The 22428-nt window shown below is 46.6% G+C and overlaps 1 protein-coding gene across 1 annotated transcript in view; it reads left to right on the forward strand.

The window, feature by feature from the left end:
- The window catches only part of LOC144601759 (copine-9-like), a 334902-nt gene that overhangs the window by 51425 nt on the left and 261049 nt on the right, over positions 1-22428 (forward strand). Inside the window, 1 exon segment of the mRNA XM_078414143.1 lies at positions 6132-6178. Within this exon segment, the coding sequence (XP_078270269.1) occupies positions 6132-6178 (47 nt within the window).

Below are 22428 nucleotides of genomic sequence, written 5' to 3' on the forward strand. Positions count from 1 at the left end.
GCAACACCTTCCACCTAGTAAAGCACGTCATGGTTTGGGAAGGCTGGGGCAATCAGGATTTGGCAGCAAACACAGCCTCCAACAATTAGACTTTAAAATACTGGCAAAAATAACCACTGCTTCAATGATCACAATTCTTTCCAGCTCTACATCCACCGCTAAATCTGGTTCTTTGAAAGGCTGATGCTAATGAGAGGAATACCACAGAAGGCTGTGGAGGCCAAGTCAGTGGATATTTTTAAGGTAGAGATAGATAGATTCGTGGTTAGTACGGGTGTCAGAGATTATGGGGAGAAGGCAGGAGAATGGGGTTAGGAGGGAAAGATAGATCAGCCATGATTGAATGGCGGAGGAGACTTGATGGGCCGAATGGCCTAGGTCTATGCTCTTGTATTGCTATAGAGCACATAAGTGGAGCATGGAGAAGCTGCTATTAATTAAAGAGATTGTTTGTGCTGAAGGAGATGGATGATTCATGGACACCCGGGTTTAACATCTCATTAGAAGACGAGTGCATAGATTTATCCTTGTAACAGTTCCAAACCTGGGTGCCGGTGTATTCAGTGAATCTTCACGCCTTGTGAACACACCAGCTCCATCCAAGACCACAAGGACTTGCAGGGAATTGTGGACGCAGATCGGACCATCACACAGATCAACCATTGACTCCACTTACAAGGATGAGTCTCACCCCCGGTCACTCCCTCTTCTCCCCTCTCCCATCGGGCAAGAGGTACAGAAGTGTGAAAACGCAAGCCTCTCTCTTGGTTCATGACCCTTGCTTCATGAGTAGTTTATTAATCAACAGAGCAATAATGGAATTGAAAGTCCGACTTTATAGTGTGTCTTTATAGTGTGCTACAATTCATATTGTTGTTACTGATGTCTTGTTTTGAGGACAAAGGAGTTCTGATACACATATAACAGTTCACACAACGCGAGTGTTTGCTGTACATCAATACAGCTTTTAGCTTTTTATAGGTGCCGGCACACTGTACAAAACAAAGCACTTGCTACTTGTAAACAAGTGCTTGAATATCTTGCGTTCTCTCCCACATTTGGTACCACATTATATATGCTTGCAGGGAGCAGGGAGCAGGGAGCAGGGGCGGTGAACAACATTATTGGTAGTTGGGTGTGAGACTTCAATGTTAGGTCGTACCATCTCCTGGCATTTAAGCAAGCAAACTGAGCTATTAAAGTTGTCCATTTCATTTGATCATCAAGGGGAAGTAAGTAAGGAGGCAAGTGTAGTTTAGAGATGCAGCATGAACAAAGGGCCTTCAGCCCATCGAGTCCATGCCGACCACCGATCACCTGTTCACACGAGGTATCCCACTACACACGAGCAGCCATTTACAGAGGCCAATTAACCTACAAATCCGCACGTCTTTGGGATGTGGGAAGAAACCAAAGGACCCAGAGGAAACCCATGCAGTCGCGAGGAGAACGTGCAAACTCCTTATAATCATAGAGTGATAGCGTCATACAGTGTGGAAACAGGCCCTTCGGCCCAACTTGCCCACACCGACCAACATCTACACTAGTCCCATCAGCCTACATTTGGCTCATATCCCTTTAAACCTGTCCTATCCATATACCTGTCCAAATGTTTCTTAAACATTGCGATATTACCTGCCTCAACTACCTCCATCGGCAGCTGATCCCATACATTCACCACCTTTTGTGTGAAAAAGTTGCCTGTTAAATTTTTACCACCTCACCATAAATCTATGTCACGATTCCCCTTCACTGGGCAAGAGACTCTGTGCATCTACTCGATCTATTCCTCTCATGATTTTGTATGCCTCTACAAGATCACCGCTCATCCTCCTGCGCTCCAAGGAATAGAGACCCAGCCTACTCAACCTGACCCTGTAGCTCAGGCCCTCGAGTCCTGGCACATCCTCGTAAATCTTCTCTGCACCCTTTCCAGTTTGCTTCTTCAAAGTTATTCTTGAAAGTTACCTGCCAAAAATATTTGTCACTCCATGCTCCTCCGTCTGTTTTGATCTTGTTTATCCTTCATGTTGATAGATGCATTGTCTTCTTCCCTTTGCCCCTCACTCTACACTTTTAACTAAGTCCAGCAAGACTCCCGGTTGGAAAGTCCCAGCTGAGGAAGCGATACCAGACAAATCACAGGGGTCACAGTTTAAGAATAAGGGGTAAGCCATTTAGGACTGAGAGAGTTCACCCAGAGAGTTGTAAATCTGTGGAATTCTCTGCCGCAGAAAGCAGTGAAGGCCAATCACTGGATGTATTCAAGAGAGAGTTAGATATAGCTCTTAGGGCTAATGGGATCAAGGGATACGGGGAAAAAGCAGCAACAGGGTATTGATTCTGGATGATCAACCATGATCATATTGAATGGCGGTGTTGGCTCAAAGGGCTGAATGGCCTACTCCTGCACCTATTTCCTATGTTTCTATGTTTCCATAATCCCTCTGTCAATAATGTTCTTTGCCCCTCCACCACGATTGTCACATCTGTGTCTGAAAGCACAGGTGGCCAGACCTGGCTGTGGCAGAGAATTAATGCTGGCAGAGATTTCCTTCTGAAGGAAAGCTGAGCCAGAAGACCTATTGACGTCATGAAAATGTATGAATGCTTGACTGGGCCTATTGTTGGGCGGTCCTTGGAAGGGTCCCAAGCACAGTGGGACATGCTTTCAGAGGCACTGCATGAAACAAAGTGTGCCAGGATGAACAAGAACCTAATGATCCTGATTCATCATGTCAGCAATCAGATTTTGAAGTCCCTGTCACATCTGCAAGGCAGTGAGCAAGGAGATCCATCCCTACAAGGTCAGAATTAGTAGAGAGACAGGCATAGAGTTTGTGAGGTTTCCTGTAAAAGGACCTGCATTATGATTTATCAGAATGTTAGTTCTTGTAATGATGGTAACAGTTCGAATCAAAGAATGAGCAGTTTAGTTTAGTATATTATTGCCACGTGTACCAAGATATAGTGAAAAGCTTTTTAGTTTAGTTTAATTTGTTGTCACATATATCGAGGTACGGTGAAAAGCTTTTTGTTGTATGCTAACCAATCAGTGGAAAGACTATATATGATTACAATCAAGCCGTCCACAGTGTACAATTGCATGATCAATGGAATAATGTTTAGTGCAAGATAAAGTCCAGTAAAGTCCGATTAAAGGTATTCCAAGGGTCTCCAATGTGGTAGATAGTAGCTCACGACAGCTCTCTAGTTGTAGAGAAGATGGTTTCAGGTCTTTGTCGTGTGTGATCCAGTCAGTGAAAAGACTTTACATGATCACCATCAAGCCCTCCACAGTGAAAAGCGTGGAGCGATTGTAATGAATGATTGCAAATCCGTTTACGGGACCAGCATGCAAAGAGTTGCCTGGTTTGCCACCATCTTGGTTGGAATGTCTTTCACACAGATCATTCATGAAAGAGTAAACAGGGGTAACATTTTAGGCCGTCTGTACGGAGTTTGTACGTTCTCCCCGTGACCTGCGTGGATTTTCTCCGAGATCTTCGGTTTCCTCCCACACTCCAAAGACGTACAGGTATGTAGGTTAATTGACTGGGTAAAATGTAAAAATTGTCCCTAGTGTGTGTAGGATAGTGTTAATGTGCGGGGATCGCTGGGCGGTGCGGACTCGGTGGGCCGAAAGGCCTGTTTCCGCGCTGTATCTCTAAATCTAAAATCTAAATCTAAATGCGGTTGGGACGGAAAGATAGATCAACCATGATTAAATGGCGGAGTAGTCTTGATGGGCCAAATGGCCAAATGCTGCTCCTAGAATCTATGAACAGCATTGATGTAGAGAGGGATCTTGGGATCCAAGTGCATAACTCCCTGAAAGTGGCATCAAAGGAAGAGAGAGTGGTAAAAGGCATATATGTTTAGCTCTTAGGGCTAATGGAATCAAGGGATATGGGGAAAAAGCAGGAACGAGATACTAATTTTAGATGATCAGTCACAATCATATTGAATGGCGGTGCTGGCGCGAAGGGCCAAATGGCCTACTCCTGCATCTATTTTTCTGTTTCTATGGCATGCTTGTGTTTAGGGGTTGGGGCTTTGACTATAAGAGTCAGGATGTCGTGATGCAGCTTTATAGGACTCTAATTACGCAGCATTTGGAGTATTGTGTGCATTTCTGGTCACCACATTACAGAGTGTGGAGACTTTGGAACGGATGCAGAAGAGGTTTACCAGAATGATGCCGAGATTGGCTGCAAGGAGAGGTTGGACAGACATGGTCTGTTTTCTCTGGAATGCCAAAGTTTGCCGGGACACCGGATAGAAGTATATGCAATTATGCGAGGGATCGATATGGTGGACAGTCAGAACCTTTTTCCCCAGGACGGAAAATCCACTGGAGGACATAGCTTTAGAGGGGCAAAGTTTAAAGGAGATGTGAGGGGAAAGTTTTTTACATAGAGGGTGGCGGGTGCCTGGAATGTGCTGGGTGGTTGAGGCAGATATGAGAGTGGCATTTAAGAGACATTTGCATAGACATATGGTCATGTAGAGAATGGAGGGGTATGGATTATGTGCAGGGAGATAACTATGGATCTGGAATCGTATTTGGCACAAACATTGTGGGCCGAAGGGCCTGTTCTTGTGCTGAGCTATTCTATGTTCTATGTTTGACAGGAGCGACTAGGCTTGTATACACTGGAATTTAGAAGGATGAGAGGGGATCTTATCGAAACGTATAAGATTATTAAGGGGTTGGACACGTTAGAGGCAGGAAACATGTTCCCAATGTTGGGGGAGTCCAGAACCAGGGGCCACAGTTTAAGAATAAGGGGTAGGCCATTTAGAACTGAGATGAGGAAAAACTTTTTCAGTCAGAGAGTTGTGAATCTGTGGAATTCTCTGCCTCAGAAGGCAGTGGAGGTCAATTCTCTGAATGCATTCAAGAGGGACCCCCGCATACAGGATATTTCACTGCTTGCTGCTCTTTCTCGATGCAACTGCAAAGGAATCGCCAACTCCAATTAGAAGACACGTGGAATTGCAGAGGCTGGGATCTTGAGCATCAAACACAAAGTGCTGGAGTAACACAGCGGGTCAGGTGCAATCTCCGGAGAACACAGCGAGGCGATGTTTTGGTCGGGACCCTCCTTCAGGCAGAAGAGTATGATAATAAGAACACGATATCAGTAATTTGGAGTGAGATTGGTTGTTGGTACATGCTCCTGGAAGAATCCATCAGACAAAAAGGGGATTTTGGAGAATTATATAAACAAAGATCTTAAGGTTAAACGGAACCATTTTCTCATTAACTAGGGAGCAGCCCTGCCATCAATCTCACTGGGGATCGTTGGACTGTTTTAATTGGGCTTCACTGGACTTTATCTTACACTAAACATTATTCCCTTCATCCTGTATCTTTGATTGTAATCATGTATCTATCGTCTTTTCCCTGACTGGATAGCACGCAACAGAAAAGCTTTTCACTGTACCTCGGCACACGTGACAATAATAAACTAAACTAAACTTTAAAAAAGGGCTCGTTAGATGAACCGTGTACTCCAATGGAACTCTGCAAGGACAGTGCTACTGAGTATGCAGAGGTTTGGGTAGCAAAGGGGGCAGAATTTTAACTCAAGGCTGTGAAGGATGGAAGAGGTCAGGGTAAAGAGCTTTTGGCCAATTCCTCCTTGCAGACCACGTCTCCTAATCTGACTGGGTCGACACCGCTTCCCCTCTTGGAAGAAAACTTTGTCACAACTTGACTGCTTCAATGTGTTCTTCCTCCTCACCAGTGTTCTTGGAAGGTATTACATGCTTCAAAACAAACAAGATCACGCAAGGAGTCCCTCACTCCTTCCACAAGGAGGCTCGTGGCAGCTCTGGAGAACTGACATAGTCATTTAGCTCAGTGAACAGTTGATGCAAGACCTCGATCCCTGGGAAATTGAGTAGCCATTAAGTGAAGGAAGCTGCTGTGTTTTGTGTTGCTTGGGTGCATCGAATTATTTTTGTTGTGAATAAAGCCAATGTACTTTATTGACCTCTATGCCTAACATGTGTCCCTTTCTTCCTGTGGCATAAAAAGCCTTCTATAATTGGCTAAGTTTCAGCTGACATTTATGCTGCTCACTCCACAATCATCCCTCACTCTTTGTCTTTCTCTCTTGCAGTTGTCGTGCTTTACATCCAAGGGATTGGCAGCAAAGAATGGCGGGAGGTGAGCGCTTGTTTTTATAATCTCATGCGTGAGGAAAAGTATCTGGAGATAGTACAGAGGTGGATACAACACACCTTGTGGAACGTCCAGAAGCCGCGTATCTTTGGGAGATTTTCTGGTGCCTCAGGACCTCCAAACTTTCTATTGTGGAAAAAGAAGTCCACTAGTGTTGTTGCTGGCATGGATCAGCCCTACTCCAAGCGAACATAACATTCCTAATGGAGAGAGGACGTCAGGCAGTCTGAAATGGAAGAATAGGGACACAAAGAACTCCATATGCTGGGATCTTGCAGGGAACGCAAAGTGCTCGAACAACTCAGTGGGTCAGGCAGCATCCCTGCAGGACGATTCGGGTCAGGACCCTTCTTCAGAAGCGAGCAGAGTCCACCAATCAGAATAAAAATGCCACCTCCCCATGTCCTCCAGTGATGCTCTCCGACCTGCTGAATTACTCCAGCACTGAAATGGAAGAATGCTGTTTACACCAAAGAATGTCTTAGTTTCTGGCTCAGAAGTAGGAATTAAGGAAATTAGTTTGAGGGGAATTCATTTTCACTGACGGCTGTGGAGGTCAAGGCATTGGGTATTTTTAATGCGGAGATTGACAGATTGGTAGAGGTGTCAAGGGTTATGTGGAAAAAGCAGGAGAAAGGGATTGAGAGGGAAAGATAGATCGGCCATGATTGAATGGCAAAGTAGACTCGATGGGCCGAATAGCCTGCTGGGGGAAAAGGACTGCTCCAATGACTTATGAACTTATGATTGCTTTGGTAAGTGAAGGTGATGAAGATTCAATTTGGCACATAATCTGGGTGTCCTAGTGCATCCGTCACTGAAAGGAAGCATGCAGGTACAGCAGGCAGTGAAGAAAGCCAATGGAATGTTGGCCTTCATAACAAGAGGAGTTGAATATAGGAGCAAAGAGGTCCTTCTGTAGTTGTACAGGGCCCTAGTGAGACCGCACCTGGAGTACTGTGTGCAGTTTTGGTCTCCAAATTTGAAGGATATTCAGGCTATTGAGGGCGTGCAGCGTAGGTTTACTAGGTTAATTCCCGGAATGGCGGGACTATCACATGTTGAAAGACTGGAGCGACTAGGCTTGTATACACTGGAATTTAGAAGGATGAGAGGAGATTTTATCGAAACGTATTAGATTATTAAGGGGTTGGACACGTTAGAGGCAGGAAACATGTTCCCAATGTTGGGGGAGTCCAGAACAAGGGGCCACGGTTTAAGAATAAGGGGTAGGCCATTTAGAACTGAGATGAGGAAAAACTTTTTCAGTCAGAGAGTTGTGAATCTGTGGAATTCTCTGCCTCAGAAGGCAGTGGAGGCCAATTCTCTGAATGCATTCAAGAGAGAGCTGGATAGAGCTCTTAAGGATGGCGGAGTCATGGGGTATGGGGAGAAGACAGGAACGGGGTACTGATTGAGAATGATCAGCCATGATCACATTGAATGGCGGTGCTGGCTTGAAGGACCGAATGGCTTCCTCCTGCACCTATTGTCTATTGTCTATTGTCTATAACCAAACTTAAGAGTGTTCCTTTTAGTCACTGTGGCGTGGCTGTGTTCTGCAGCTGTGGCTCACCGGCAGTCTCTCCGTTTTTGTTGTTGTTTTTTTTGTCATTGTCGTTGTTAAATGTACGTTTTGTTTTATTTTTAATTCTGTGTATGTAGGGGGGTGGTGGGGGGGTTGGGGGAAACCTTTTTTTCAAATCTCCTCCTCAACGGAGATGCGACCTTTACCGTGTCGTATCTCCGTTCGCGCTACGGCCTAACACCATGGAGTCGGCGGCCTCCAGCTGGGATCGACCTCAAAGACTCCGGTCGCAGGGCCTGGACTTACCATCTCGGAGGCTTCGGCCGTGGGCCCTGCAGACCGCAACATCGGGAGCTCGCAGGTCCCTGGCTGGCGACCGGCTTTTGGGAGCTCCAGCCGTAGCAGCTTCGACCGCCCCGAAGCGCGAGGTACGATCAACCCGCCCGCAGGCCCTTCATCGCCCTGCGTGTCCCGGCCGCAGCACTTTCCATCGCCCGGTGGGGGCTCAGGACCTTCATCGGCCTGCTTGGCTCGGCCCTGGGACTTTCCATCGCCCGGTGGGGGCTCAAGACTTTCATCGCCCTGTGTGGCCCGGCCGCAGCACTTCACATCGCCCGGTGGGGGCTCAGGACTTTCATCGCCCTGCGTGGCTCGGCCGCAGCACTTTCCATCGCCCGGTGGGGGCTTCAAAAAGTTGGGAGCCTCGATCACCTCGTGGCACCACGGGAGAAGAACGAGGAGGAGATAAGACTTTGCCTTCCATCACAGTGAGGGTATGCCTAGAGCAATCACTGTGATGGCTGTTTTGTGTAAAAAATTATATCTGTGTGTCTTGTGCTTTTTAATGTCTACTGCCGGACCCTGACGTGAGAGGACGCTGGCGTTGAGTATTCGCCGCTTTTCCGTCAGGATAGTTTGTCTGTTTGTTTCTATGTTAATTGTTTTTGTAAAGCGCTTTGAGCATGCGATAAGGCGCTATATAAAATAAATGGATTATTATTATTATTATTATTATTATCTTCCAGTAACTGGATCAGTAATTGCCTAGGTAGGGGTAAGCAGGCTGGGGGCAAGAGTTGTAGTGATGCGGGTTCAATCCAGACCTTAGCTGCTGTGTGTGGAGTTTGCACATTTGCTCTGTGATTTTTTTCCCAGATGCCAAAGACTGAGCTGTAAGTGAATTCATCTCTGTAAATTGCCTGCAGTATGTAAGTGGATGGTAGAATCTGGTAGAAGCAGATTACAGGGAACAGGATTACTCTGCAAGCTGGGGGAACAGGACTGTTCTGAGAGCTGGTATTGAACTCAAGGGCACAATGACCTCCTTTGTTTCAGTTTAGTTTAGTTTAGTGATTCAGCATGGAAACAGGCCCTTCGACCCGCTGTGTCCGCACTGACCAGCGGTCACCCGCACACTATTTCTAACCTAGGCGGTACGTATAATTTACAAAAGCTAATTAATCTACAAACCGGCACGTCTTTGGGATGTGAGAGGAAACCGGAGAAAACCCATGCGGTCACTGGGAGAACGTACAAACTCCGTGCAGACAGCACCCACAGTCACCATTGAACCCGTGTCTCTGGTGCTGGAAGGCAGCAATTCTACTGTTGTGCCACTGTGCTGCCTTGTTAGAAACTAAGGAAATATAGATTTTGTATGCAGCGGGCAAAAGGAAATTGAGTTTCTATAATCTGGCCGTACAAAGCTTTGGATGAGAAATTAGTGTCAACAAGAAGTCGATCGGAAGAGGGCTTAGAAATGGATAAGAAATTAGAGTGAAAAAAATAGATGTGAAGAGGGCTCCTCGCTTAACTTTACAGGTTAATGGAGGGTTGTGGTCATAAGGTCATAAGGAACTGGAGTAGAATTAGGCCTTTTGGCCCATCAAGTCTACTCCGCCATTCAATCATGGCTGACCTATCACTCCCTCCCAACTCCATTCTCCTACCTTCTCCCCATAACCTCTGACACCTGTACTAATCAAGAAGCTATCTATCTCTGCCTTAAAAATATCCACTGACTTGGCCTCTACAGCAGTCTGTCCATTAATCTGAACAGTTCTCCCAGTTAGTGTGGGCTGGATAGATGGGGAGATCTCCTCTGTGTCATAAATGTCTATGTGTTTACTGTGAAGTTGAGAGGGGATTGGGAATGTCAATAGTCTGAGCCAAGAGGCTTGGGGTGAAAAAGACAAAGGATATACCGAAGCAGAAAGGATTTAGTGGGTAGACACAAAATGCTGGAGTAACTCAGCGGGTCAGGCAGCATCTCGAGAGAGAGAGATCAGTCTGAAGAAGGGTCTTGACCCGTTCCTTCTCTCCCGAGATGCTTCCTGACCCGCTGAGTTACTCCAGCATTTTGTGTCGACCTTCGATTTAAACCAGCATCTGCAGTTTTTTTCCTACAAAGGATTTGGTGGGGTTATCCTGTTAAGGATTATTACCGCCCTGAACTGTGGTTAATCCATAGCTATGGGCATTGGGAAAACAAAGCCAGATTTATTGGTAGCTAGCTTATTAGCTGAATGCCCTCTGTGTTCCCCATGTGAACATCATAACCTGAAATCCAATTAAGTGTTTCGGAACTATCAGGAGAATATTTCAGTCAAAAAAAATAAAATCCTTGGCAGGAACTCTGTGGAGAATTTGTGGATCGTGTAACATAATTTCCACACTTTCTTAAAGAAAAGTAAAACAGATTGCTGTGGATTCATGCTGCCAGTTACGCTACCGATTTTATCTTGATGCTAAGCTTTTTGGAGATTGCATTATCGTGTTATGGCATTTGTCTAGTGCCTTTCATAACCTCTGGCATCTCAACGAACTTGCGGGTAATGGGATACTTTTTGACGTGTCGTAATCTATGTTCCCAATCAGTGCTCCCAATTTACACACTACAAAATCCAACAGTCAGCAATGAGTAAACTGAACAGACAGTTTGATTAAGCGATGTTGGTTGAGAGATAAATATCAGGGAAGACATAGCAAAGCAGAAGCGAGAGATCCATACATCTATCTGAGAGGAAGATTGGACCAGACTAATGTCTCCAATACAACCATCTGTCTGGAATCCCCCATCCCTCACTGCTGGAGTAACTCAGCGGGTCAGGAAGCATCTCGGGAGAGAAGGAACGGGTCAAGACCCTTCTTCAGACTGATCTCTCTCTCGAGATGCTGCCTGACCCGCTGAGTTACTCCAGCATTTTGTGTCTACCCACTAAATCCTTTCTGCTTCGGATATCCTTTGCCTTTTTCACCCCAAGCCTCTTGGCTCAGACTATTGACATTCCCAATTCCCTCTCAACCTCACTGTGTTATTTGTCTTTGGAGTAACCATTACCAGATCCAACACCGATTTTCCGGCAACTGGTGGTCCGGCTCCCCCATGAATCCGGACAAATCCCCCCCCCCCCCCATCCCCGGAAGTCCCCCAGAAAATGTGGCTCCTAGGGCAGATGAGGCGGCCAATCTCAACCTCATCGGGACTTCCGCGGCCGATTGGCAGGTTGAATTTGCCGCCTGCGGCCAGGACTCTGGAACTCCCGCCTGGCCAGAGTCGGCCGATCCGTTCCCATAGCCAACTTCCAAGGCCGACTTTGCAGGCCGGTATCTTGGTCCCCCAAGGCCGAGACCTCTGTTGGTCTGGAACCAAGGGTGCTGGAGAATCGGTGGTGGACCTGTACTAATATGACATTGGGGAAGGCAAAAGCTTGCTGCCTGTTCTGCTCTTTGACCATCACACACTGATTAAGTTGAAGCAGTGACAGGAACTATTTGATTCATTGGAAGTGCTATCTAAATGCAAGTTGTAGTCATTATTACTTCACACTTCAAAATCCACTCTAACTCCAGCACAGTATTGACATATACTTTAACCTAGTGTCATAAAGCTTTTCACTGTACCTCAGTACACGTGATAATAAACTCAACTAAACTAAAATGAAACAGAATAGAAAAGGCCACTCAACTCATGCCAGCGAATTAATAGAACAATCCAAATGGTCCCATTCAAATGATAGAGTCATATGACTATAGAGCACAGAAACGGGCCCTTCGGCCCAACTCAACCATGCTGGCCAAATCTGTTGACTGAGCTAGTCCCACTAGCCTGTGCTGGCCCATATCCCTTCAAACTTTGCCATCCATGTACCATTCAAAGTGTCTTTTAAATGTCATACTTATACCCACCTTTACATCCAGTAACTCATTCCATGTGTACACCAGCTTCTGTGTGAAAAAGCTACCCCTCGGGTCCTTTTAAATCTTTCCCTTCTCACCATAAAGCTATATCCTCTATTTTTAAACTCCTCTACCCCTGGGGAAAAGACCATGGATGTTTTCCTTATCAATGCACCTAATTTTATTATAAATCTTTACCAGGTAACCTCTCAGCCTCCTACACTCCAAGGAAAACAGATCCAGCCTACCCACCCTCTCCATATAACTCAAACTCAGTAACATCCTCAATCTTTGCATCCCAATTTCATGAGATACTTCCCAAAGCCGGATGACCAGAGCTGTACAACTGACTGATGAAGAAGGCAAGCGTGCCCAATGCCTCCTTCATCACCCTGTCCACCTGTGTCGCTGCCTTCATGCAAATACTTACCTGCACCAGGAGGTCTCCCTGTTCCACCATAACCTTCCTCACTATCTGCGATTCAACCAGTTTTTGTATCATCTGCAAAAGTACTCATCGGACCCAACTACAAAGACCCCAGCAGTAAACCACTTGTTGCTGATTCCCAGTCAGAGAAACAGCCAGCAACCACTACTCTTTGCCTCCGATTACCAAGCCAATTTTGGATTCATTTTGCCAACACCCTTTCGGATCCCTGATGTGTTAACTTTCTGGGCCCTGTAGGACCTTCAACCATGCTGGCCCTTGATACAACCTTCTACCATGCAGGACCTTTAAACAACCTTTGACCATGCAGGACCTTTAAACAACCTTCGACCATGCAGGGCTTTGATAATAGCCTAACCAAGGTTTCAGTAAGCCACATCTACTGCTCTGCCTTCAGCAGTCTTCTTAGTGAACTCCTCAAAAAATGAATTCAGGTTTCAAATACCTCCGGAACAAGCCCATGCTGGCTGCTCCTAATCAGTTGCTATCTTTCCAAGTGAACATATATCCACTCCTTCACAATCTTCACCAACAACTTCCCGACCACTGACCAAGGCTCTCAAGCCTGCAGAGCCCAGGTTTATTCCTACTGTGCTTTCTAAAGTAGGAGACAACAAGTTAAAATATTCAGTTTAGATACATATTTCCAGCATTTGTATACGATATTCTTCACGAAGTGGGGATGACCACGAAGGGATTGCAGCAATGGAGGCAATTTTGAAGGGCAACCACTGCTATATAATGGGGAAAGATGCACAGTGGGGCAGTGGTAGAGTTGCTGCCTTACAGTGCCAGAGACCCGAGATCGATCGTGACTAAGGGTGCTGTCTGTATGAAGTTTGCATATTCTCTCTGCGACCGCGTGGGTTTTCTCCGGGTGCTCTGATTTTCTTCCACATTGCAAAGACGTGCGGGTTTGTAAGTTAATTGGCTTCTGTAATTTGTCCCTAGAGTGGAACGAGTGTAGGATTGGACTAGTATAGTTAGTAAGCATGGACTGGGTGGGTCGAAGGGCCTGTTTCCACATTGTATCTCCTACCAGTCTTCTGTTCCCTCACCCATGGCTAACAAAAATGTAGACATGTCTGTCAGAACCACAGCAGTCTTCTCCCCTGCTTCACTTAGTATCCTGGGATAGATCCTGTCGGGTGCTGGGGATTAATCCACCCTCGCATGTGCTAATGTAGTCGTACTCCTGAATATTCCTTTTTTTACAGGGATGTTGCAAGGACTCGAGGGCCTGAGCTATAGGAAGAGGTTGAGCAGGCTGGGACTCTTCCTTGGAATGCAGGAGGATAGAGGTGTATTAAATCATGAGGGGAATAGATTGGGTGGACGCACAGAGTCTCTTGCCCAGAGTAGGGGAATCGAAAGCCAGAGGACATAGGTTTAAGGTGAGTTGGGAAAGATGGTAAGGGGGAACTTTTTCACACAAAGGTTGTATGTAACAAGCTGCCGGAGGAGGTAGTTGAGGAAGGTACGATCACAATGTTTAAGAAACATTTAGACAGGTACATGGATAGAATATGTTTAGAAGGATATGGGCCAAATGCAGGCAGGGTGGACGAGTGTAGCTGTGACATGTTGGCCGGTGTGGGCAAGTTGGGCCGAAGGGCCTGTTTCAACGCTGTATGAATCTATGACTCTATGACCTCTGTTAAAATAAGACAGGTAAAAGTACGTTGTATTTGTACAACATTGCTGACAATAATTTATGCTTTTAATATTTTTTAATGTATTCAAAATATTAAGGAAAATCACTGGCATCATGAGATTCTGAATGCATGTTGAAAGATATGTCAGCTTGACATTTTGGAAAATATATTAAAGATACTCTGGGCTGCAATTTCATGCCTGGTTAAACACTACTTAACTGGTGACGTTAACTAATCACGTAAATCCCCCCTGTGTGTTTCATTCCTTGTTTAAATGTAATAGTTTTTATTGTAAGATGTGGCATTAGCAACTCACATCTGTGGCGAATGGCACTGTGGGGATAGACTTATTCCAGATTAACCTCTTGAAGGTAGACGTTGATGAAGACCCAAAGATTAATAATTATTTCAGCAAAACACAAAGTGCTGGAGCATCTCAGCATGGAGGAAGGTTTCCCGAGCCAAAATGTTGTCTGTCCATGCCCTCCATAGATGCTGCCTGACCCGCTGAGTTCCCCAGCACTGTGTTTTGCTCAAGATTCCAGCATCTGCAGATCCGTGTGTCTACTTTAGTTTAGTTTAGTTTAGTTTAGTTTAGGAATACAGTGTGGAAATAGGGCCTTCAGCCCACCGAGTCACGCCAACCAGCGATCACCTGTACACTGGTAGTCTGAAGAAGGGTCTCGACCCGAAACGTCACCCATTCCTTCCCTCCTGAGATGCTGCTTGACCTGCTGAGTTACTCCAGCACTTTGTGAATAAATACCTTCGACCTGTACACTGGTTCTATTTTCCACCCTAGGAACAAATTATAGAGGCCACTTAACCCCCAAACCTGCATGTCTTTGGAGTGTGGGAGGAAACGGGAACATCCAGAGGAAAAAACACGCAGTCACAGGGAGAATGTGCAAACTCTGTACAGACAGCACCCGCAGTCGGGATCCAAACTGGGTCTCTGGCGCTGTAAGGCAGGAACTCTACCGCTGAGCCTCCGTGCTGCCCCAATAATTGTTGTCTCAATTGTTCAATAATTGTTTCTGCGCTGTAGATTCAAATGGGGTTGGATTTGGTCCATCAATCAAGAGAAATAAACTAATACATTCTACGCACATCCGATCTGGCCTTTCCTGATTAACTTGTGTGCACAGTTTTAAATATTTAAGCCTTTAACAAACAATTGCATTTTATTTCTCTGGGGAAAGTCTGCATTTAAGTAATGACCTTTCCTGCAGTATCTTTGTACAGGTAACAATGCATTGACTCAAACATGTGCCATGTGATGTTGGCAGAGTAAAAGGATCAAAAACCCTCAATGCACATGGATGAGAGATCCCTTTCTTCTCCTCACAAGGGATGTTGGGGGTTAATCAGGTTGAAATAATGGCATGCTGCGCAATTATTACTACATTGATTTTAACAGGAAATCCTGCGTGTTCTACTGCAAAGGAGAGCATGGATTAATTGAGGATCTTCACGAGTTATGAATATTCCAAAGCACTTTAAGTTGGCCTGTGCTTGCACTTGCAGTGTATGAAACACGGTACTGTTGTGCACATAGTAAATGGCCAGGGCACTCGGCAGAATGATCCAGTTCTTTGCAAAAAAAAAGCACAAAGTGCTGGAGTAACTCAGCGGATCAGGCAGCATCTGTGGAGAACATGGACAGGTGACGTTTCGAGTCAGATTGATTGTAGTAGTGAGGGAGAAAGCTGGAAGCGAGATGGGGAGAGGGGAAGTAATGTCTGGCAAGTACATACAATCAGTCTGAAGAAGGGTTACTATCCGAAACATCACCTTTCCATGTTTAGTTTAGTCCGCATCGACCAGCGAACCCCGCACACTCATACTATCCCACACATACAAGGGACAATTTATAATTATACCAAGCCAATTAACCAATAAACCTGTACGTCTTTGGAGTGTGGGAGGAACTCTGAGCCCCTGGAAAAACCCCACAGGGAGAACGTGCAAACTCCGTACAGACAGCACCCATAGTCAGGATCAAACCCGAATCTCTAGCACTGCAATGCAGCAACTCCACTGCTGTGTCACTGCACCACCCAAGACTTCTTTCCCTTGCCTCCAACCTGTGTTTCAATGCCTTTAATATAGGTTTAATCATTTAACTTTCCTATACTCTTAATTGCGCTGTTACGGCGAGTCCGGAAACTTGTTGGTTGTAGAAGAAGTTTATTGCAGCCGCAATATTCGAATACAGAGTTAAACAACAAGGTAAAGGACAACCATCAAAAACTTACTGTCTTCTTCGAAGACTTCGCCGAACTAACTATTTCGGGCGCCAAACGCGCACATGACATCGCTGGCCAATCAGCGATGTCGCTCCCTGGACCAATCCCCATGGTCGCGTTCACACGTGACCTCGCTGGCCAATCCGAGGGTTCGACGACCTGGACCATTCTCTATGGTCGCTACACTGTCAGCATAAAATTATAGCATGTTGGATAATATAATTTCATGATGCTGAACAGATACAAGCATTTAACACATTTAATCTCCAACAAGCATTGTTGAACCATTGTTCAATTAGCTGCCTTTAACGTAACAAAGTATCAGGTTACTGTCAAGTAGTATAAGAAAATAACTGCAGATGCTGGTACAAATCGAAGGTATTTATTCACAAAATGCTGGAGTAACTCAGCAGGTCAGGCAGCATCTCGGGAGAGAAGGAATGGGTGACGTTTCGGGTCGAGACCCTTCTTCAGACTGATTCAATGTGATTCCACCCCTTTTTCTCTTCCCTGTTTCTCCCCTCCACTCACCTCACTGCTCTCCTGCCACTTTCCTTCCACCCTCTGGCTTGACAATCTGCAACTCTTCAAACCTGTCTCACATTTCCCTTCCTTTCTTATCTCTGGCCTTTTGTTCCATCCATCTGACTATCCCCCCCCAATTCCCCCCCCCCCCCGTTACGTCAGCCTATCACCTGCCACGCTTTGGCCTCTCTCTCCTTTCTTCCAGCTTTCTTCTCTCCCCCCCCCCCCCCATCTACAATCAGCCTGAAGAACGGTCTCGACCCGAAACGCCACCTGTTCTCCAGGGATGCTACCTGACCCACTCTTGTCTCCACTGCCTCTGTTCCTAGAGTGAAGCTTTCAACTCCAGAGCATAGAAACATAGAGAATAGGTGCAGGAGGAGGCCATTCGGCCCTTTGAGCCAGCACCGCCATTCATTGTGATCATGGCTGATCATCCACAATCAGTAACCTGTGCCTGCCTTCTCCCCATATCCCTTGATTCCACTAGCCCCTAGAGCTCCATCTAACTCTCTTTTAAATTCATCCAGTGCATTGGCCTCCACTGCCTTCTGTGGCAGAGAATTCCACAAATTCACAACTCTCTGGGTGAAAAGGTTTCTTCTCACCTCAGTTTTAAATGGTCTCCCCTTTGTACTTAGACTGTGGCCCCTGGTTCTGGACTCCCCCAACATTGGGAACATTTTTTCCTGCATCTAGCTTGCCCAGTCCTTTTATAATTTTATACGTCTCTATAAGATCCCCTCTCATCCTGAGCATCTGAGATGTCCTTTTCCTTTAGCAAAAGTGGTTTCCCCCAGAACTCATTCGTGTTCTGCATTCATTTCTCTCTCCTCTGTGTTCTGCACTCGCTGCACCTCCTCCTAGATAAATCAAGGATAGAGTTCCCCTAGTCCTCATCTTTCACCCAAGAGGCTTCCTTGTCCAACACATCATTCTCCGACATCCCCGCCATCAACATGATCCCACCACCAGTCACATTTTCTCGTCTCCACCCCTTTCTGCAGAGACCACTCCTGGGTTCACTCATCCCTTCCCATCCAACCCACAGCCTCTCCAGGTACCTTCCCCATAATCCCAGAGATGTACCATCTGCCCTAAACCTCCTCCCTCACCTCCCTTCAGGCACCCCAGCATCCCTTCCAGGTGAGACCGAGGTTCACATGGACCTCTAAAATATGAGTCTGAAGAAAGGTCCTGACCCGAAACATCGCCCGTCCACTCCCTCCACGGATGCTGCCTGACCCTTTGGGCTCCTCCAGCATTTGTGTTTTGCTCAAGATTCCAGCATCTGACTGTTTAGTTTAGTTTGGTTGAGTTTGGAGATACAACGTGGAAACACCGCCCTTCGGCCCACCAAGTCCACGCCGACCAACAGTCACCTGTGCACCAGTTCTATCCTACACACCAGGGACAATTTACAGAAGCCAACTAACCGACAAACCTGCATGTCTTTGGAATGTGGGAGGAAACCAGAGCACTCGGAGAAAACCCACGCTGGTCACGGGGAGAGCGTACAATCTTCCTACAGACGGCACCCATAGTCCGGATCGAACCTGCGTCTCTGGCGCTGTAAGGCAGCAACTCTAACGCTTGCCACTCATGGAGTTATACGTATATGGAAGCAGGCTCTTGGGCCCTACTTGCCCACACAGACCAACATGTCCCATCTACTCCAGTCCCACTTGCCTGCGTTTGGCCAGTAGCTGTCCTATCCATGTAACGGTCTAAATATTTCTTAAACATTGCGATAGTCCCTGCCCCAACTACCTCCACTGGCCACTGCGCCGCCTTTTAAAAAATGTTACAAGTTCCTTGTGTTGCTCGGCTTGCTCGTACTGTCGCATCATGATATTTATTTTTCTGCTTTTTTGTGACCTTCTCGAGTGAGGCTGGTAATTTTGAGTCCAAGCCTGTGCTGCTTCACCTCGTGAGTCATGCTGGAATCCCTGTCACGAAGCAGTTTGCCTGAACGAGTGTTGTTCGCTGGCATTCTCGCTGCAGAGCTTCCAAGTCGTGAAACCACGGGCTGGGATTACGAAACACACTGGGAATGCTGAACCGGATAATCTTGGCCACTGTGTGTCTCAAACAGACGCACAGATTATGAGGCATTGTCTAATGCATACAGTGTGTGTGTGTGTGTGCGTGTGTGTGTGTGTGTGTCCAGCCTGCATACGGAAGGCAGGCGCCAACATGGGAACATAGACTTGCGTGTATCCATGTTGATCAGGCAACGGAACCATGGAGGGAAGTAGAAAAATAATAGGGAAGGCGTAGTTTGAAAAATAAAATCATCTGGAATATAAATAATGATACACAGTACAAAACAAAACAAATGAGCTATGATTGACTTTTGTAAGTGTGGGAAGGAACTGCAGATGATGGTTTACAACGAAGGTAGACACAACATGCTGGAGTAACTTAGCGGGTCAGGCAGCATCTCTGGAGAGAAGAAATAGGTGACGTTTCCGTTTGAGACCCAGCGGGTCAAATCTGATGAACTGATCAGATTGACTGATCGAAGGTATTTATTCACAAAATGCTGGAGTAACTCAGCAGGTCAGGCAGCTTCTCAGGAGAGAAGGAATGGGTGACGTTTCAGTCTGAAGAAGGGTCTCGACCCGAAACGTCACCCATTCCTTCTCTCCGGAGATGCTGCCTGACCCGCTGAGTTACTCCAGCATTTTGTGAATAAATACCTTCGATTTGTACCAGCATCTGCAGTTATTTTCTTACACTAGATTGACTGATCATATTGACTGATCAGATTGACTCTTGTCCACATCGCTCCAGGCCTCCTTATAATGCAGCAATGGAATCATACAGCAGAAACAGGCCCTCCAGCCCAACTTGTCCATGTCAACCAAGATGCCCCATCTAAGATAGTCCTATTTGCCAGTGTTTGTCCATACCCCTTTAAAACGTTCCTCTCCATGTGTTGGTCCAAGTGTATTTTAAATGCTGTTATAATACCTGCTGTACAAACTCCATACAGACAGCAACCATAGTCAGAATCTAATCCGGGTCTCAGGGGCTATAAAGCAGCAACTCCACCCGCCGTGCCAACGTGCATCCCAACATTCCATTAGTAGATAGACACAAAATGCTGGAGTAACTCAGCGGGTCAGGCAGCATCTCTGGAGAGAAGGAATGGGTGACGTTTCGAAACGTCGCCTATTCCTTTTCTCCAGCGTTCCTGTCTGAAGAAGGGTTCCTAGCTGGAAAGTCATCTATTCCTTTTCTCCAGCGATACTGCTTGACCCGCTGAGTTACTCCACTATTTTGTGTTAAGTTTTTTTAAAGTATTTTATCGGAGAGAAAATTGGATTTGACCCTAAGGGTGAAAGCTCCTGTTTGTTTTGTTATTAGTCATCCATCAACAGGGATTATAGCGGTGAAAAGCAGGAGAGTGGCTCTTTCTTCTTAGGCCCCCTCGATCATGGCTGACCATGGGTGATGCATCCTAGTTGGCTGCTTGCTCCACACCTGGGCTAGAGCAGCGTCGCTTGTGGCTGAAGAGACCAATGCGGGAGTGACCGTCTCTGTGGCAAAGGTCACATTTGTGTGTGGTCTCCGGTCTGTTGAAGTTGCTGCGCTCCTTTCTGCGTGCCCGCTTGTCTGATGCTGCGTTCATCGGTTTCCCTTCCCCCGTTTTGGGATGTTGGTTCAGGATACCTCTCCACCTCGTGCGGTCAGCTGCGAGGCTCTCCCAGGACTCCACATCGATGTCGAGCGCCTTCAAATCTCTCTTGCAGACATCCAGCAGAGTGGTGAGGGAATACTAATTGTAGGACAGGACGGTCTCGGCTAATGATTCAGAATTGGAAGTTTTGATGTGTGCCTTGTTGCTCCATCAGGGCAAGTGGCAAAAACAAATTATGACAGGTGATAGAACATAGGAAAGTGCAGCACAGGAACAGGCTCTTCAACCCACAATGTCTCTCACAGGCACCCCGACAGTCCTTGCAGGTGAGGCAGAGGTTCATTTGCACCTCCTCCAACCTCAACTACTGTATCCGCTGCTCTAGGTGTGGACTCCATATCGGCGAGTTCAAGCACAGACTGGACAATCGTTTCGCTGAACACCTTCGCTCGGTCTGCCCTGGCCTACGCCATCTCCCGGTTGCCAAACCCTTCCCACTCCCACACTGACCCTTCTGTTCTGGGCCTCCTACACTCAGAGTGAGGCCAAACGCAAATTGGAGGAACAGCACCTCATATTTCGCTTGGGCAGCGTACAACCCAGTGGCGTGAACATTCATTTCTCGTGCATTTCAAGTATCTGCACGGTGGCGCAGTGGTAGAGTTGCTGCCTTACAGCGAATGCAGCGCCGGGGACTCAGGTTCGATCCTGACTATGGGCGCTGTCTGTACGGAGTTTGTATGTTCTCCCCGTGACCTGCGTGGGTTTTCTCCGAGATCTTTGGTTTCCTCCCACACTCCAAAGACGTGCAGGTTTGTAGGTTAATTGGCTGGGCAAATGTAAAAATTGTCCCTAGTGGGTGTAGGATAGTGTTAGTGTGCGGGGATCGCTGGGCGGCGCGGACCCGGTGGGCCGAAAGGCCTGTTTCTGCGCTGTATCTCTAAAAAAAATCTATCTCTTGCATCCTCTCTCTCTCTGTCCCTCCCCCACCCTAGTCGTCCTACTACTTTCACTCATGTCCTGCTTAGTTTCACTGTTGGGGTCCACTCGTTATCACCTTCTCCAAAGCCAACAATGGACCATTGTAGGCTTCACCTTTCCTTGATCATCGTTGCTGTTCTTGATTTGTTCTTTTCATATCTTTCATTCATTTGGTCTTTGTACTTTTCACACCTCTAGTTTCCCACTCCCCTGACTCTCAGTCTGAAGAAGGGTCTCGACCCGAAACATCACCTTTTCCTTTTCTCCAGGGATGCTGCCTGAGCCGCTGAGTTACTCCAGCATTTTGTGTTTATCTTGAACTACTCTCATCTGCCTGCACATGATCCAGACCCCTCCTCCATTTCCTCATGTGCATGTGCCTACCGTATCTGCCTCAACCACCTTCCTGGCAATGTGCTCCAGCCACCCACCATCCTCTGTGTAATAACTTCCCCCCACACATCTCCTTTACACTGTGGCCCTTTCACCTTGAAGCTATGCCCTCTAGTCTTTGACATTTCTTACTCAAAGGGAAAGGATCTAACTGTCCGCACAATCTCATAATTCAGACAGTCTTCCCTCAAACTCCAATGTTCCAGAGAGAACAATCCAAGTCTGTCCAAACTCTTCCAAAGCCAAAAGACTTTCATCAGTACAAAATGAATGTTCTCCCTGTGACCAGGTGGGTTTCCTCTGGTGTTTAGTTTAAGGTTAGTTTAGAGATACAGCATGGAAACAGGCCCTTTGCCTCACTGAGTCCATGCCGACCATCGTTCACAGCCATTTACACTTAGTTCTATGTTGTCCCACTTTCTGTTCCATTTCTTACCCACTGGGGGCAATTTACAGAGGCCAAGTAATGTATCAATTCAGATATGGGAGTAAACCGGAGCACTCAGGGGAAACTCACACGGTCATAGGATGAATGAGAAAACTCCACGTAGTCAGCAACTGAGGTCAGGATGGAACCCGGGTTTCTGGCGCCGTGAGGCAGCAGCTCGATCAGCTGCCGTCATTAACCTAG

Source organism: Rhinoraja longicauda, chromosome 17, assembly GCF_053455715.1.
Source record: "Rhinoraja longicauda isolate Sanriku21f chromosome 17, sRhiLon1.1, whole genome shotgun sequence".
NCBI classification, from domain to species: domain Eukaryota; kingdom Metazoa; phylum Chordata; class Chondrichthyes; order Rajiformes; family Arhynchobatidae; genus Rhinoraja; species Rhinoraja longicauda.